This window comes from Dacryopinax primogenitus (assembly GCF_000292625.1).
Source record: "Dacryopinax primogenitus strain DJM-731 SS1 chromosome Unknown DACRYscaffold_13, whole genome shotgun sequence".
Lineage (NCBI taxonomy): Eukaryota > Fungi > Basidiomycota > Dacrymycetes > Dacrymycetales > Dacrymycetaceae > Dacryopinax > Dacryopinax primogenitus.
The window spans coordinates 810,844-813,643 of record NW_024467210.1 but is presented as its reverse complement, the minus strand read 5'-3'; the positions used below and the strand labels follow the sequence as shown (position 1 = coordinate 813,643).

Here is a 2,800-nt window from a genome sequence, read left to right as displayed (position 1 = left end):
TGTCATAAAGGCTTAGTCATGTCTCTTGACCAAGCAATGAGCTGGTGCCCTGACAAGTACCTGCATGCATGTGCCTTGTGCTTGCCATCCAACTCTTTCCCATCCACCACCACCTCATCTCACCTGTCCCTGCTACACAACCCTTTTCAATATATTCAGTGCTCACAATGGACAATACAATGACCTCAGCCAACAAAGACACTGTGAAGCCCACAAAGCCCACAAAGCTCAGGCTTCTGGTTGATTGGTTTGGTCACAGGGATGGGGGCAGGTTGAGCACCTGCACTGTGAACAACACCAGCAGATCAGCTGGCAATGAGGCTGCTTCCAATGACAAAGACTGGGGTGACAAGGATGGGCCAGACCTGGGAGAAGGGGAGGAGGATGACAAAGATCTCAAGCTTGCACTTGATGAGGAGGCTGCCCATGAGAGAACTGCCCTTGAGGGGATAGCACTGCAAGTGGTAAGTATTTTCTGTTTGCATCATCTTGAGTAGTGTCAGCCTCACATATATATGCTGATCAATCTTTCAGTTGTTGGCAACCATGGATGGCAGCTTGGGGCTCACAGTGAAAGCCCCTGCTGAGATCCTGCCAATGGTGCATACTCAGTGCACTTGCAAGCAGAGGGATGTCAAAAGGTGTCTCTACAAGTACCTGCCCCATTGCCATATGGAGAAGCATGGTGTGAAGACCATCTGCAGCTGGGTGATCTGCCTGTTCAGATGCACCAAACCTGCCATGATGGGATGTGGCCACTGTGTCAAGGACACCCACTGTTGTGGGTGGATTTGCAAAGGAAATGCCCTCTTCTCCTGGAAGATGGCAGACTTGAGGAGCATCTTGCATATGCTCTGCAGCCTGATCATCTGGACACTTCTGACCATTGTGGCCTTCTATGGCTTCCAAGGTGCATACTTTTACTTACCTTAACTTTGTATAAACTGCTAACAATATATCATGGTAGGTGGGAAGTACCTGTGGATGCATATCAAAATCAAGTTCATGCATGGCTTGCTCATGATCAGATGGGTGGGACCTGCCAATGCAACAACAATTGATGGGGCTCTTGCCAACTCAACAGTGACTCTGGCATAGGTTTTGTGATACTAGTATATCCCTGCATGCTGATACCTTTCTTTTTCTGTAACTGCACTGTATTCTGGGCCTGTGATGCATAAAGAATCAATTGGTTGTTCATTTTGTTAATGGCAACCACCTCTTGAGCAGGAGGTGGTTGCCATTGCCAGTCATGCAAATGAAAGTAATAAAGCATGGATATATATATATTGGTCCAGTGTAACTCAAGGTATGATAAACTCTTCCCAAAGCTTTCCTGCCCCTTACCCTGTCAACCTGAACCTAACCTGAATGATACCTTACCTGTAACCCCGGAGCCGACAACCTTGACTGAGCCTGAAGGACCCTTACCCGTGTAGGGGAGACCTGTGGCATCCGGCTCAGACGCGGCTCGGGATCGGCCCTCGGCACGGCACGGCAGTGCACGCGCAATCTGCTTCCGTCTAGCCGAGTGGGATACGGTACTGCGCTCTCTCGGTGCACAGCATAACTTTACAGGTCTGGGGCAAATTGTGTGGAGAAGCTACACAATAATAAAGCGGGTAGCCATGTACGGAATCCTGAGAAGCACGGAGTGTATGCTTCCTTTTGAGGGCCGTGCAGCTGGCCTAAACGGGTCTCCACAGCATCTTTGCAGCCACCCAAAAAGGCGGTGAAAAGGCCTGCTTCTGAGGATGAGCAAGGCGTTTCGGTAGCAGGCAATCTGAAAAGCCCCACCGCCCCTCCCAGATCGAATCTGGAAAAAAGCTCTGGAAGTTTCAAGGGTACTTCTGAGAAGCGACAGAAGCAACCGGCCCGGTTTCTGGAAGCTACGGGAAGGGGTCCGATTGTATATGTTACATATACAGATATATAAAAAAAATTGTCACGAAATCGTGCTCGACAGAGCTGTGCATGAGCGGCGTCGAAGGTATATTATGAATAATCTCAGGCGCTGGCTAGAGCAGTTGTCTTCCCTCCCATCTACTTTGCCCTGCTGGCAGCAGGCTTCCAACTAGCACGACCTTGTTCTCTCACTTTGCTGCTGGTCAGCAACCCATCTTACAATTACTATCAACTCTAGTCATCTGTCAATCCATCATGCGACACCACACACTCTTCTTTCTCTTCCTGCTCGCTACCACGAGCATCCCGACTCTGACGCGCGCGGCGCCCATCAACTACGTGGCGGCCAGGGGTGCTCAGCCGGCATTGTACAGCCGCGACTTGAGCAGGTCGGCGGCCAGTCCTCGGGCGCTTGACAACCCATCCACCGACATCCTCGATCGAGACGAATCCGACAGCGACGTATTGGAAGCACGCACGGGGGACGGTGTACGTGATTTTCTCACGCACAACAGCAGGAACCCGCCGCCGCCGCCGCCCAAGACAAGATGGAGGAGCTTGATCCCGAACTCTTTCCGCGGAAAAGCACGCGGGGGTGGCAATTCCGACTCTAAGGCTGGGAGCACGCACGGGGCTACAACTCAGCTGGCGTCCGACCCGCGTTCGGCGCACGGCGCTCCCCACCCGCATACCACTCAGCCAAAGCAAGCTCTTACTCAGCCGGCGCCCAAGAATGGAGGGTGGAACTGGAACGTTTTCTCGAGGACGAAGCCGACGACGCCAGAGAGCCACCCGCCTGCAACTCAGCCGGAGCCCAAGAAAAGAAGGTTGCCGACACTCAAACAATTGGGACAGCTCATGTTACCCCACCCTTCCCTGGAAGCTTTCCCTCAAA

The 2,800-nt window shown here is 52.1% G+C and overlaps 1 protein-coding gene across 1 annotated transcript; it reads left to right on the top strand.

Moving 5' to 3' along the window:
• Positions 1-2,160: 2,160 nt before the first annotated feature.
• Positions 2,161-2,519, top strand: DACRYDRAFT_109133 (uncharacterized protein; the record flags this gene model as incomplete). The annotated part of the gene is made up of 2 exons (XM_040768820.1): positions 2,161-2,394; positions 2,421-2,519. 2 exons carry the CDS (start codon positions 2,161-2,163, stop codon positions 2,517-2,519), a joined length of 333 nt encoding a protein of 110 aa, XP_040627305.1.
• Positions 2,520-2,800: the final 281 nt, after the last annotated feature.